The sequence below is a fragment of the Pelophylax lessonae genome, assembly GCF_965119305.1.
Source record: "Pelophylax lessonae genome assembly, chromosome: 6".
Classification (NCBI taxonomy): Eukaryota; Metazoa; Chordata; class Amphibia; order Anura; family Ranidae; genus Pelophylax; species Pelophylax lessonae.
In genome coordinates, this window is record NC_138773.1 from 92955897 (window position 1) to 92969189 (window position 13293).

At 42.3% G+C, this 13293-nt stretch overlaps 1 protein-coding gene across 1 annotated transcript in view; it reads left to right on the top strand.

The window, feature by feature from the left end:
• Positions 1–4288, top strand: part of LOC309558244 (BTB/POZ domain-containing protein KCTD5) — an 87455-nt gene extending 83167 nt beyond the window's left edge. Inside the window, exon 6 of the mRNA XM_082261284.1 lies at positions 4172–4288. Coding sequence (XP_082117410.1) covers positions 4172–4201 — 30 coding nt within the window. The 3' untranslated portion in view covers positions 4202–4288. The remainder of the gene's footprint in view (positions 1–4171) is intronic.
• The last annotated feature ends 9005 nt before the right edge of the window (positions 4289–13293 follow it).

A 13293-nucleotide genomic window follows, 5' to 3' on the forward strand; every position in this document is an offset into this window, starting at 1 on the left:
GATACTGAGGGATAGAGGTCTGTCTGGATTAGTGATCCCTTTTCTGTGGCTTGGATCTTAACTTTTCTTCAACAGGGCGTTGATCAGAAGTTGACTTTGAGTACCATTAAGGGCCAGGTGTCTGCCCTGGCAATCTTCTTTCAGCGACCCCTAGCCACGCACTCTTTAGTTTGTACCTTCATTCAGGGGGTTCGACCTGTCTCCACCTGTATGGTCTCTTTTGCCGCCATGGGATTTAAATTTAGTACTTTCGGTTCTCCAGAAACCTCTATTTGAGAATATTCAGGAGATTTCCTCGCCTACGTTATCTCAGAAAGTGACATTCTTGTCCTTGCCTACGTTATCTCAGAAAGTGACATTCTTGGTGGCTATTATCTCGGCTCACGGGGTATCGGAATTAGAGGGCATTATTCTGCCGCCATCTCCATTTCGTGGTATGTAGGAATAAAGTGGTTCTTCATCCCTGTCCATCATTCCTGCCCAAAGTTGTCTCTGACTTCCATTTGAATGAAACCATGGTATTGCCTTCCTTGTGTCCCAAGCCGGCTCATCGCAAGGAATTTGCTTTGCATATCTCGGATGTGTTATGTGCGATTCGGGTGTATCTGGCAGCTACTGAGTCCTTTTCGGAGGTCAGACTCACTTTTTGTGGTTACAGACAGACCAAGAAAAGGGATGGTTACCATCTCCAGAAAGATCAAACAGACGGTGACTCAGGCCTATTCCATTAAAGGTCAGGTTCCACCTTTCCCTGTCAGGGTGCAGTTTACTCAGGCGCTGAGTGCTTCTTGGGCCTTCTGTCATCCCGCATCAATATCGCAAGTTTTCAAGGCGGCTACTTTGTCGTCGGTGCATACCTTCACAAAATTCTATAAGGTCAATACTTTGGCATCTGCAGATGCTTCTTTTGGCCGCAAAATTTTGCAGGCTGTTTCCTCTTGAGGGGTGTTTTTTCTTTAAACTTTTATTTTTCCGTGATTAAGGACTCTTATGTTTAGCCTTGGGTTACTTTCCCCAACCCTCATTTTCCCTTTGGCACTGCTTTTGGATGTCCCAATAGTTATGATTTAACGCTGTGTCCGTCGATGAACAAAAGAGAAAAATGGTTCTTTTGTACTTGCCATAAAATCCATTTCTCTTAGTTCTCTTAACACAGCCCCCACCCCTCTATGGCGTTCTGATGCTTCTAATACTGCTTGCTACTAAACTGATTACCTAGAGAAGAGGGGCGGGGGGGGGGGGGTTATATACCAAGCTGAGGACAGCCCCTGGGTGTAGCCAGGTGTTTTGTTCTGCCTAGTCCTACTCCTGGATGAGACCAATAACCCAGTAGTTATGATTTATGGAGCGCTGTGTCAGTCGAACTCAGAGAAATGGATTTTACGTTATATATATATAAAAATCCCATTTTACCCTACCATGAGAAGCGAACCCGGCTTGTGTCATTGGCATTGGTGCATTCAACCTGTTGTAGACCATTTGACCTGCTTTAAGCTGGAACCATTCCATAGACTTGTATAAAAATGCAAACTCTTCGGTAACAAACAAAAGGCAATTAATACAGGCCCTACTGGCACGCTTAGCATAACAGATAATAGATGTGTGCCATTGTGCATTCAAGCAGTTACTGGTGACCATCACTGTATATAACACCAGAACCAGGCCCTGTTCATAGATCAGTGGGGTATCTGTGGCTTCTCCTCTTCACCTGGGGAATCACAAATGGGAAGGGGGGGGGGGGGGTGTAGACGCATCACCACAAACCTTACGTTCTTCTACAGAGCTGCTCAGTGTTTGTATCCTTTATTCATAAGAGACTCATTGCTTGGAACCTAGTGGAAGGAGACTCGGCCTAGGGCTGTCAATAGCAGTCGTCCATCCATCCCCTCTTTTCTAACCCTGCTTGATGGTGGGGTGGGGGGTGGGTGTCTCCTATGCAATTTTGCACATGCACATCTACCTACCTTCCTTTCCCCATTGTCTTTTCGCTTTAGATGCGGTTATCTTCCTGGCCCTTCTCCCTTTTTAGTTTCTGGAGAACGCCAGCTCTATGAGGCGACTTACCTCTCGGTTTGACTGGCCTGGTTTGGATCATTCAGTAAGCAATGCTGGGGTAGTGAATGGATCTCCGTGCCTTGGGATGAGCAAGGCTAATTCCACTTGACCAGCAGTCCTGAGTGTGTCTTCTGGGTGGGTTTCTGTCACTTCCAGAGCTGCCTTGGCTCCTGGTTCGTAAGCTGCACTGGGAGAGTGGGGCATGTTGGTGCCTTTTCTGGCCAGTCCTTCTGAGAGTGGTGGCATGAATGCCAGAAGACTTTTTTTGGAATTCTGCACCGCTGTGCATCTGTCTATATTCAGGGGGCACACAACAGCTGTGGTGACAGGCTCCTGCAGTGCTGGTGAAATGCAGGCAAGTCTGTAGTCAGAAACCTGTCTTCGTACTGCCTGTTGGGCCTCTCTGACATGAAAGCTCTTGTTGGTAGGCATCATATGTCCTGGTACAGTTGGCTGCGTTTTTATCCTCGGCATGTGCTCTTTTAGGGTTAAAAGGTTATGTTGCATGGAAACCCTGTTTGGTCACTCTGCTTTTTTTGCAGGCCAAGGTTCATCAGTGGCCTACAAAAGGGGGGGGGGGGGGGGTCATAGGGTATGGACTCTCAGGTAGTTCTGCAGTCGCTTAAGGCTGTGCAGCATTGAAATGTCAGGCAACCTCAGCATCCCCCAGTAAGTCCGTGATTTTACGGACTTACTGGGGGTGCTGAGGTTGCCTGACACGGTGTTGCTTTTATGGCTGATTAAAAATTGACTAAGCCAAGTGATGTCATCTGTGTGTGGCTTCTGCTTTTCTGTCAGTGCATCTTCAGATTTAGGAAGAGCACCTCTGACCAGCATCTGATTTGCTTTGCAGCAGCGGAGGCTTGCAGCGGTGACGCCTGTATCGCTCACTGTCAGTGGGGCAGTGATGCTTGGAAATGGTGGGGAGGGGGGTGTATTTACGCTGCATTGCACATCAATCCTATGCTGACAAGTTAGTGTGCGGTGACCCCATAGGCTTTTTTTTTTCTTTTTTTTTTTTTTTTAAAAGCCTTTTGTACAGCTATTGCAGAGTTTTCAGTTTAGGCATGTTCGAAAACCAATCTTAATGGGGGTGCTGACTTTTTTAAACAATCAGCTTTTGCACTGCCTGAAAGCCTGTATAGAAGCATGCTAGCAGCTTATTCAACAAGACAGCCAGCACTCCCATAATGAGCAGTTCAGTTCAACATTCCCAAACTACAGCAGAAGTTTGCTTTTAAAGACTTAAAGCTTTACAAAAGTTTGCTGTACTTATTACACATATACAAGCTGACTTTGTGTGTGTGTGCTCACGCGCAAAGGCAGATCTCGATCTTAGAGACTTTAAAATCTGAAACCAAAGCCTATATGTTGGAAAGCTAATGCGTTTCCAGTAGTTATCTATAAGCTGGTGGGAGGAGTTTCTTCTGGAAGCAGAGATTGGTGACTAGTGTAGCGGCAGCTTTCTGAAACTTTGGTTGTCAAAAAGGTAAGTGTATTCGTGCTGCCTTCACAGGTGACCTGTTGGGTTAAAATGATCCTCTGGTGACAGGGTCACTTTAATAGGCCACTGACAAGAAAGAAGTATGCAGACTGGGAATTCTGACTTCACCAGCTATACATAATTGTTTCAAGTTGGTAAACTAGAGGCTCAGCATGGCAGCCCGACAACTGGCTACTTCTGACAGAAGTCTTTTACGTTTTCACAATGCCTGCCATTTTTGAGCCAAGAAAAAAACAAAATAAAATCTTTTGGGTTTCTGATGACTGTTTTTCACACAGGAGGAGAAAACCCATTTGGTGTTGACACACCACACTCATAGGACTCTTGAACAAATTCCCTGGATAAAAATAGCCACACATGACTCTAGTAACTGGCCACTCAGGTTTTAATTTCACTAACTTAGTTGTCTTGATTTAATATTATAATGTGGAACTAGCTGCAGATGTGGAGATTAGGCATTTCACTAGATGCTGGTAAGTTTGTTTTGAGCCTGATCTGGGCAGTTTGTGGTAGCTTTACCATATGACTTGATATACAAAATGCAAGTTCTTTAGATGTGTGGCTACTACTAGTCATTTCACTAACGTTCAGTTCTATTGTCTTGTCTTTCAGATTTTGCAGGAACGAGGCTCCCGAATATGAAGTATTTTGAAAGAAACCTTTTTTTTCTCTATATGGTTTTATTGTAAGCAAAGAAATGAGCTTTGGGGAGCTACCGCAAGAAGCCTGCTGTCAGATTTTTTTTTTCTTTTCTTCCTTCCTTCGAAAGTTGTGTTTTTTGGGTGGAAGTTTCAGTGTTTAATGGGACCTGTGTATTAAACAGGAACTTCTGTTAGGTGGGTTTTTTGCCTATTTTCCTACCAGCTCCTAACTTTTTTTCGTCTCTCTAAAATATTTTTTGTACAGCATTGATACAGAAAAGCGGTTAACTGTCTGTACGTTCAATGCTCTGCTCTTGATCGCAACATAACATACGTACTGTGACTGTTAACATAAAAAAGTTGTTTGCAAAAATTCTGTCTGGTCACCAGGAGACTGTTGCTGCCCTACATTGAACCTCTAGTTGACAGTCATACCCTGCAAGCCGAAACATCTGTAGCAGTTTCAACTAAGGTGGATCCCCAAAACATATCAGCAAAGGGAATGCAGAGCATGTCTCTATGTAATCTGCACTTGTCTATTGCTGCAAATTGTTTCTTCCAGAGAAACTCTTCTTCCTTGACAAACTGAAACAAATTTTTATTTTATTTATATATATATATATTTTTTTTTTTTAAGAAACTTTTTTGTGATGTAAATGTATCCCATTACCTTCTAACAGATCAACATAATCTTCGAAAATTGTATGTACGGTGGACAAATTCTCATCATACCCCTACAGGCTGAACTTGCTAAGCTGTTTCTTTTTAACATTTTCCTGGAGAGCAAGTCTAAAAAACTTTAGGCTTAGAAGATGATGTCGTGCCAAATGCAGTAACCCATAGCAACCTAATTTCAATTTACTGAAATGGTCAGTATTAGATGATTTTATTTTTATGGGCAACTGTGGTCCCACACCTCAGAAGTTTTTGACTTATTTGAGTTCCCTTGCTGCAACAAATAGTCACCTCAAACTTTCCCCATTACCTGAAGTGAAACCTGGAGCAGCGATAAATCATAAAAATTTTATGAACTCCTCCACTAAGTGTTGTCATCAGCTAAAGCAATCCCAAAAGAGAACAATATAATTGAAGGGCCCATTCATACCAGTGCGCTGTGACACTTGTTGCCGCACCATACAGTAACGAGTATTAGACCTCTTGAATAGAAACTCCAAAGCATCTGCTTTACAATGCAATGTCCACACACTACATTTTGGTACACTGTTAAATGCAGAATGGCCTGTTGCAGTGTTTTAGCAGCTGATTCAAATGATGGGGATTCCCTGGGGCTTCAAGAGATTGCAACATGTTCAGTCAGAATGAAGTCTATTTTCTGTGGTGGAGAAATACAACTTGGCCTAAAGCAAAAGAGGAAAGATGCATGTTATAACCAGACTTTTTAACACATTTTTTCCACTAGAAATCTTTTGCACGGCTGCTCCTACTCCTGGGGAGCCATGCTTTGTTCTTCAAGACAGATGGCTTATTTAAGCTAAATTCACAAAAATTGGCGCCAATGGCTTTTTTAGACCCTTATTCATACGGGCAGTAAAAAAAAAAGCGGCCTGCTTGTTTTTACTGCCCGTATGAATAAGGGCCTAAAAAATGGCCAGGAAGCTGGAAGCAACTTGACAAGCCATTTAGCTAGTCAAAGATCTCTTGCCACCAATTAAATTGCCTAAAGTTTTTTAGGCCTTCTTAAAGAGACTTGTCATGAGAAAACATGCAGACTGCTATTTGTAACCTCCCAAAAATGCTATTTTCTATGCTGTCATTCTGATTTCTCTTTAAAATATTGTACCCAGAGCAAGAATGCTCTGAATGATTGATTGTTGGCTTTTCCTGTTCCAATATTTGTTTCAGGTCCGTGATTTAAAAAGTATTGAAGTGCATTATCAGTAGAGGGGCAGCACTTGCAGCCATCATTTTCTGTCCTCCTACTTTAAAAGTGCTGCCCTTAATCTCCAGATTTCCATATAGTCTCCTTAAAATTCTATTCTTTAACTGTACCCAGAAGATTGGAAGGATATACAGTTGCAGATCAAACCCAGTTGGGCATTATTTTAAATATATATAATGTGTGTGTATATATATGTATATATTACATTTTTTTGTTACGTGTGACCAGTTTAAAAAGTGTGTCTCAGTAAAGATGTGGATTCTCAGTGTATATGAACAACACTTAAGAAAAAATATTGTGGCGGTCTTGTCTGTGTGCTAGTGTTCTTTTTAGGGATGTTTGAGAATAATGCATGCTTGTTTGTCTGGGTTACTGACGCCTAAAGTAAAAAGGGGGAAATATTTTACCCTTACTGCCTGCTCAGTTGGACAGATGTAGACCTTTTTGTTAAAAAGAATGGTGTTAAGCTTTTGTCCAATTTCAATGTTAGTGTAAATAAAAAAATAAAGTATCATGGACAGTACTCAAATCTGTAAACTTCTGGCATAAGTGTTGGTAACTTTTTGTTACTTTTAGAATACATTGTTTTTTTACCAGAGATCGAAAAAATCAAGCTAATTTGAACAACTCCTTATTTCCTTACTTCTGCTGTCCTGAAAACAATGTATTGAAATACTGCTAAAGACTTAAGGCAAACAAATGGTTGGCCAAACCTGCCCTGTACATTTATATGCTTCTTTAACGTGACACCTTTTTATCATGGCCACACAATCTTATTGTAGACCCTATTTAATGTGTTGGTTGGTATATATTATATAAAAAGCAATGCTGTGTGCTTTACAAATGTGCTGAAACAAGGAGTCAGAATAGATTTATTTTCAGATTTGATTTATCAAAGCGATAAGAATGGGGAGTTGAAGGCCTAAGTAAATAATCCATTTTAAATAGGTAGACCCTTACACTACATATAGGTTTGAGAAATATATATATCTATAATTTCTTTTTACACTGTTTTGCATTTGACTGATAATCCCATTAAAAAGCTTGTCTGTCAAAGATACGTTTTTAAAAGAGAAGTATGGGTTTATTGTATGTTGTTGATTTATACTTGCCTAGGTGGATCTGTCCCCCAGTGCCTCATTTCCGACACCTCCCCGAACAGATAGCTGCCGACAGTCAATCCTTGCTCACTGGAGTGCTGAGCTGGGGCAAGGAGTGCCTCACTGAGAGGCTGAGCCAGGTGTCGGTCCAGGCTCCCGGCAGATCCTGACTTCCACTGTAGTGATGACGCGGTGCCTGGACTGACTTCTGTTACGTCACCAGAGAGTGGACTTCAGCCCGCTCTCTACTGAAAACGGGTCACAGGAGCGCAAAACAAATTGCACTCCTTTGATCCATAGAAGTATAGCCAAACAAGCTTTGGCTATACTTCTCCTTTTAAGACAGTTTTTTTTAAATCAAGTCACTACAACAATTTAAACACCTGGGGTGCGATCATTAAATCGCAGGTTAACATGTTTATAATACAGTTCTGGTATGAAGTTCAGGTTGTGCTACAAACTTTGTCTGGACTCTTGACATTCCTGACCTTTTTGTATTTGATTAAATTCCTCTATACATGCCTGCGTATTTGTTGTGTGGCCTAATGCTGTTCTGTTTTGACTGAATACACTTGCTCCACTGTTTTGACATTTTGAAGACTTTGAATTTTTTGTGACTTGTATTCCACAAATATTTAAATAAAAGGGCTATACAATCTGCATGAATTACTAATAAAATGTTGTAATGCTGAACGAAAAAAGGGCTATTCTGTATAAATGTGCTTCCTTTTGGTTAGTGATGAACATCACAAAGAAATAATTGTTTAATTACAAAGCACTAGAAATAGCTAAGTACATTATAGCCATTGTGGATATTTGTGCAGATACTTTGCAGAGCTTGGCTGAGCATGTGAACACTGAGCAAAATCCCCAGTGATCAGTACTATGTATTGCAATTACCCATGTACACCCCAATTAGCCCTACATTGGTTACCAGTGAAACAGAATTTAGTTTGTTTGGGAAACCTCCACCAACAAGGAAACCGCTTCACATATTGGGTTTTACCTGAGCTCTGGGCTACTTTGGTAACCACTAATAATTTTTTTTTTTTTTTTTATGATCTGTCCACTAAGCATTGCAGTTCAGTTGCCAGTTTTGCAGAAGACCCCCCTCTTATCCATTACAGCCAAGAAGCTGCCATCTTAACCTATAGCTTGACAATTCAATTTAAGATACTCGGAACTGTGACAGTTTTCATTCATGGCATGCCTTGAATGCAAGTGTTCTGGGAAACCATTAGATCGATGGGTTTGGTTCCACTTTAACCTGTGAATAAACCCACACCGTGGCGATATTGTAAGTAGTTAATCCTAGGCTGCACAGTAGAGCAACTGATTTAAGGTTTACAAAATGTTGCCCAACCCTGAGAGTTTTACTTTGAGGTTATTTGGCCTCTTCAACCATGCTACAGCCAAATATATTGAAAGAATTGTGAAACCCCCCTGCTTTATGAATGTATATATTATTGAAAACACTTATTTCTCCAAAAGGCTCAAGAAATATTGCCATTATATTTGTGCCCCACGTAGATGAATACAGAGCATGTGATCTCTGTGTCAATTTCATTAGAACTTGTGACCACACCATTAGGTACGTGCAGCTCATGGATCTACATCTTCACATTCTCCAGTGTGGCTCTAAACAAGGGCATCTTATGATACACATGGAAAACTGTTAGGGAGCTTTTACACTGATACGGTGCGGTTTTCCTGCACCACATGTGCAGCAAAGTGGGTTTTGTGTAGGTTACCTGTGCTTTGCCATAGACTGTTGCATCAGGTGGTTTTGTTGCATTTTCTACCAGTGCGCTAAAAGTCCTGCATGCAGGAAAACTGCACTGCATCAATATGAAAGGGGCCTAAATCTTGTGGCATTTTCCACCATAACTGCCACAATTATTGTAGAATTTTTGGAAATATCAGTGGTAGCATGTACAAATTCCTATATTACCTGCTTGTAGTTCTGACTTTTTTTTTTTTTTATTAAAGTGGACCTGCTGTGCAAACAGAAAGCAAGACTATCTTTGCATAGAAGTTGTATAACCTTTGTCATCAGCAAAGCGTACCAATAGTATGCCTTGTAAACAAATTAGCTGCAGTCTCAAATCTCAGTTGAATTCATAACAGGCTGCTTATCTTGTATATATGATAGGTCTTCTCTAATTCTCTGAAGTGCTTTGAGAACAACCCTGGTATTGTTTAGTGAAAATTATTATTATAATTTTAATTATCAGACCTGAAGACTGCAGTTAATGTTCTAGTTCATGTCACCCATTGATACATTTGTTGGAAGTCTTAAAAACGCTTCTTTCGTTTTCTATTTTACAAAATAAAACTAATGTTCTGTAGTTGAGTCTGTTAATAGTATTCTGTGAGTGTATGTTTTCAGGCATGTTCTGAAAGCCTCTTGCTATGAACTAATCCTGTCTAGAAGTCCAGTGCACTTTAGAACACATCAATAATTTAATGACTACTTCAGTTTTGTTGCATTCATCTGTCTGTCTGCAAGTGGCTGTATATCTTAAAGTAAGATGGGGGTTATCTAGGGCCATTTAAAGGAAGCCTCATGTATGGTTGACGATTGTGTTTATTCTGAAAAAAGATTTCAGTTTTTAGGAGATGCCTGCAAGTTACAAATCAGCCAGTGTTTCTCAACCTTTTTCCAGTCAGGGCACCCTTGAAAAGTATTTTTAGTTTTTTTCCATTTTAATTCTTCTGATAGGGAAAGATTCCTAGCGCTCCTTGCACCGTCTCGGGCCCATGCACTCACAGATCCACTGTCTCTCATAGTCTCGGGTATACGGGGGGCAGATAGCAGAGACAGCAGGACTTCAATGTTGTATCACTATCGGAGGCTGTGGGATGTGGTCTCGAGCAAGCTGGCCCTCCCGGACCTTCACGAATACACCCCCTTGTGGTGTAATGCCTCCCTTCCTGAGTTCCAGACTATACCAGATGTGCATGTGTGGGTACGACACGGAATCTTATTCTTGTCTCATCTCCTCACAAATGGCAATATAAGGAACTTTGAGTCCCTCTCCAACAAGTTCCATCTTCCCCCCCATATGCATTATAGATATCTTCAACTGAGACACGCTTTCCAGACACAATTCCCTCAACCTCTCCCTGCCCTTCCTCCAGTTCCTGTGCTGGAAGTGGTTAGCTGCTCGGACCCTAGTCACCTCATTTTGATCTTATATACTATGTTGCACGAGCCGGCGTCCACGGTCCTGGCTTATGTCCCTAAGGCTAGATGGGAGGAGGATGTGGGAGCCCTGGAGGATGACGAGTGGAGCGACGCCCTGGATACTTGTAAACTGGCCTCCCCTAAATTGTCCGACCGTCTCACGCAAATATATATCCTTCATCGTGCGTATCTTACCCCCATCCTGACAGCCAAATACAGACGTGACACCTCAGACACCTGCCCTATGTGTAAACGGGAGCGGGGAACTTTTTATCACTTGTTGTGGAGCTGCCCAGAGGTTCAGGGCTACTGGGCACAGATAGTTAAATTCCTGCATGACACCATGGGCTCTCCTCTCTCACTGGTCCCCAAGCCGTGTCTATTGGGTATATTTCCTGACACCAGCATGAATAAGTATACCACTATCTTTCTGCATGAGGTCCTGTTCTCTGCCCGAAAGCTGATTGCGAGAAGTTGGATGCGAGATAGACCTCCTGCTTTTCATGACTGGCTGAGGGAGGTTAATGCCACCATTCCGTATAAGAAACTTCTATATAGTCATCGTGGATGTCCCACGAAATTTACTAAGATATGGGACAGGTGGACCCAGGCCCCGGAGACGTGTATTGGACCCGGTCTCCCGTCCCCCTCCCCTACATAATTCCCTGGTCCGCAGGCCATTCACAGTGTTCCTCAGTCCTCACGCCTCACGCTGTTGTGTAGTTGTTCCATGCCATTGATACTTGTCTGGGTTACTTTTCTGGGTATGTACTCGCAAATATGTCCTTTGATACTCATACCCTGTTGTTCTGGTCATAGCTTGGCTAATTATTTGTGGATTACTGCATTACCCTGTTACTGTTATTTGCACTTTTTTTGTTCAATAAAGAACTGTTTGATTGAAAAAAAAAAAGTATTTTTAGTCTGGAGGCACCCCTGTCCAAGGCCCGATTCACGTTACTGTGTGCCATGAAACATGCGCAAAATCGTGCTCATTACTGACACACAGACAAATGCTCTGTTCTTTAGGGGTGCCATTAATTCTTAATGGTACCCCACAGATTGGCAAACATAAGGTGCTTTTGGTGAAGCGCAATTTTAAAAAAAGGGTCGGGGACTTCCTTTTCGGCATTTCTGCAGGTAGGGAAGCCCATTGAAATGAATGGGATGCCCTACATGTAGCCACACAGATGTTAACCAAGGGCTCGTTCACATGTCAGGTTGGAGCGTCAGTAAAACCACACGGTTGAGCTGTTTTTACCACCCCAACTTCTCCCCCTTTACCTGCAAATTCAGTAGCTGGGGGTGTACACGTGCTGCAGCTGGAGCTATACCCAGTGTGAATGGGGCTGCACTGCGACCACCCCACAACTGTGTACATTGCACGGTTGTAGTGTAAGGATGCTTCATTTATGGGCTTAAAACAGGTGGTTTACCATCTGTTAAATCCCTCTGAAAAGTGATTTGAGCATGTATTGCTTTTCAGAGGAGCAGAGATCCTTGCTGCTATCACAAACCAGCCCTACAAAAAGGAGAAAAGGGGGTCAGGATTAAAAGTAACACACGCACACAGACCTATGCGCATACGCGTGAACACACACGTATATATGCACGCATAAAGACACAAACACGTGTACACACAGACTCATGTGAACAGACACGTATACACGCACATGTAGACACACACACGTACACACAGAGACACATTTATAAAGCTCTTGAAAGCATTCCAGCACAGTACCTTTCTCATTCAGCTGGGCACTGCACTGTAGGGGGAAGCAGAGAGCACAGCACACTTCCCCTCCCTTTACTTTCACTTTTGAGGCTTACGGAGCTGACTCACAGTGCCGATGTACAGTTCGGCAGGAGATCAGGCTCATCTTACAGCCTTTCTCTCCACACCTGAGGACCTCTAGCGGCACACCAGTGTGCAGCGACACACTGGTTGAGAAATACTGGTCTAAGGTATAGTGACCATTTCCACCCCATTAAGAACTGGAGTATAGAGACTTCTGATAGTTATTCAATCTGCCAGCATTCTTTTAGCTTTTGGATGAATTTGTTTAGTGAAGATGATGAGCACTAAAGAGTGCCTGAGGCCTAACAGGATCTAGTTCACCTGAGCCCAGTCAAGCAGAGCTGCTCCTGACTCAACCAGCTGCTTTTAAGTTGATGGCAATGTGCCTGCTGTGTACACAAGTGTTGACGCACATACAGTCATTCTTCTAATTTCTTGTACGGTTATCTCTAAAAGTGACTGTGTACTCAGCAGGTGCGCCAGCCACATATGTTGATATACCTACTGCATTCACCAGATGATAAATTGATGATATATTACTTCCAGTGCTGTCAATCAAAGCCAGTGACTAGGGGGCAGGGCGGAGCCCTGTTGTCTTTGTCAATTGGGAGCAAGTACGCACAGGTGCCCCCACAGGAAGCTGCTTCCGGTGGGGGCACTGGACAGAAAGGAGGAGCACATGCGGGGGACCTGAGTAGAGGTGGTTTGGGGCTGCTCTGTGCAATTCCATTGTATAGAGCAGGTAAGTACAGTATAGAGATGTTTGTTATTTAACCACTTCTGGACCAGAAGGTTTTACCCCCCCCCCCCCCCCCTCCTAATGACTAGGCCATTTTTTGCGAAACGGCAATTGATGTCCTTTTTTTTCCCACAAATAGAGATTTATTTTGGTGGTGTTTGATCACCTCTGCATTTTTTTTTATTTTTTGCGCTATTAAAAAAAAAAGCGACAATTCTAAAAAAATTTTTAAAATAAATATATATATATATATATAATATATATATTTTTTACTTTCTGCTATAAAACACAGCCAATTGAAAAATCTAATTTCTCTTTGGTTCATTGACTGACACAGCTCTTCCTCTTCATGACCGTAGGGTTATGCTG